At 39.4% G+C, this 1,631-nt stretch overlaps 1 protein-coding gene across 1 annotated transcript; it reads right to left on the reverse strand.

The window, feature by feature from the left end:
- Positions 1-363: 363 nt before the first annotated feature.
- On the reverse strand, positions 364-1,590 carry LOC121966111 (calpain-5-like). The gene is made up of 3 exons (XM_042516218.1): positions 1,406-1,590; positions 634-752; positions 364-521 (listed from the first exon to the last, which is right to left on the reverse strand). The coding sequence occupies exons 1-3, from the start codon at positions 1,537-1,539 to the stop codon at positions 379-381; spliced, it is 396 nt and encodes a 131-aa protein (XP_042372152.1). The 5' UTR covers positions 1,540-1,590; the 3' UTR covers positions 364-378.
- Between the last annotated feature and the right edge of the window lie 41 nt (positions 1,591-1,631).

Below are 1,631 nucleotides of genomic sequence, written 5' to 3' on the forward strand. Positions count from 1 at the left end.
ACCTAGCTGCATTTTAAGTGGAAAATGTGACACCAAAACCTTTTGTTAGTGAGAAATCACTGTATTTCCAACAAGTGTGCCACCAAAACAGATTGTTTTTAGTGAGACATCACAGTATTTCCAGCGGTGATTGTGACCCTGAAACTGATTAGTGTACAAAGAGACATTTCAGCAGCGAGTGTGCCACCGAAGCTGGGTGTATTTAGTGAGCCGTCACTGCATTTCCTGTCGCTGGTGTGCCACCAAAACGGGTGTTTTTTAGCAAAACATTGCAGCATTTTAAATGGCGATAGTGACGCCAAAACTGGTTATTTTTTAACTGATGGTGTTTTTTATTTGGTGATTGTGTTGGTGTGAGAGAGGGGGAATATTACTGTGTCAAACCTCAATAGAGATGTGAGTGTCGGGGTATCTCCTGTAGAAGATGGTTCTGAGGTTAAATTCAGGGTTTTCTTCTGCCTTGAAAACCCGCGTCCTTATAGTGTCGTTCTCACACCGCACTATGGCGTAAACATCTGAAGCTGTGGATCATATCACAGAAAAAACAAGGTGTAAAGATTAGACAAGAGAACAAAAGGTCTGCAATCACAAATCACAAAAAAAAACTGGAGGAGATGTGATGTGCGGAGCCACCTGTCTGTTTGGGAGGGCTGAGTCCGGATGCCCTGCGGAGGTAGACTGTGGTCACCACAGTGGGTTGAGGTAGAAAACACTGGAAGATAGAGGGAGACGGCAAATCCTCCCTCAGTTCCCTACACACACAAAATTAAATTAAATTAAATTAAATTAAGTTATTGTAGAAGCGAAAGGGATGATCCACAATATTTAGAATATTAACATATTTTTTTTAGTTTCTACATGTGTGGGCTCTTTTTTTAATTTTCTTGTCTTGTGTATTTGTAACCACTTTAAAAAAAATTTTTGTTTGTTTTTTAAATTTTTCCTTTTTATTTTTTAATTTAGGAAGCTTTTTTAAAAAATATTTAGGTGTTTCTGTTTCTCAGAGGAGAAAAGCAGTTGTGTTTGGAATAAATAAAATAATTGAAAAATAAAAATGACAATAATGTTTTTATTTTGATTTCATTAGAGGATTCTCACATCTCTTGTTTTAAAGAGCTCTCTTTTTACTATATTTATTTTTTAGATTCTGGTAGTTTTGCCTCACATTTTGTTGTTGTCATGATAATCCTAATTTTCTTATTAATAAATACATTTAATTCACCAAAAACGTGGCTTTACATTCCTTGCCTTCTCCCATCACGAGCTGGTTCCTAACAATACATAAATAATTAAATACAAAGTATGTTTACTGTGCATTTTTACTAACTTTCTGAGCAAGTGAAATTACTCTTTCGATGTTTTTTTTACCCCTTATCAAACATGCAAACAAAAATTCCTGACACACCTGAGTTGGACTTGGGAATGGGAGAAGAGACGTAGGAGGAAGCGTCCGGTGGCGCCTGGGAGGAAGGTGGTTGGCAGCACGACGTAGCGACCCGGAGCCAGAGTCCATCTCAGCGTCACACTGCGGGAGTCCATGTAGACGGAGCTGGCCACCTGCTCACCGACACACTGCACCCGGCTGCTGCGGTTCACCTCCACCTGTGCCACAACAGCGTAGCAGGGATTTT

This window comes from Plectropomus leopardus, unplaced genomic scaffold (assembly GCF_008729295.1).
Source record: "Plectropomus leopardus isolate mb unplaced genomic scaffold, YSFRI_Pleo_2.0 unplaced_scaffold23136, whole genome shotgun sequence".
Classification (NCBI taxonomy): Eukaryota; Metazoa; Chordata; class Actinopteri; order Perciformes; family Serranidae; genus Plectropomus; species Plectropomus leopardus.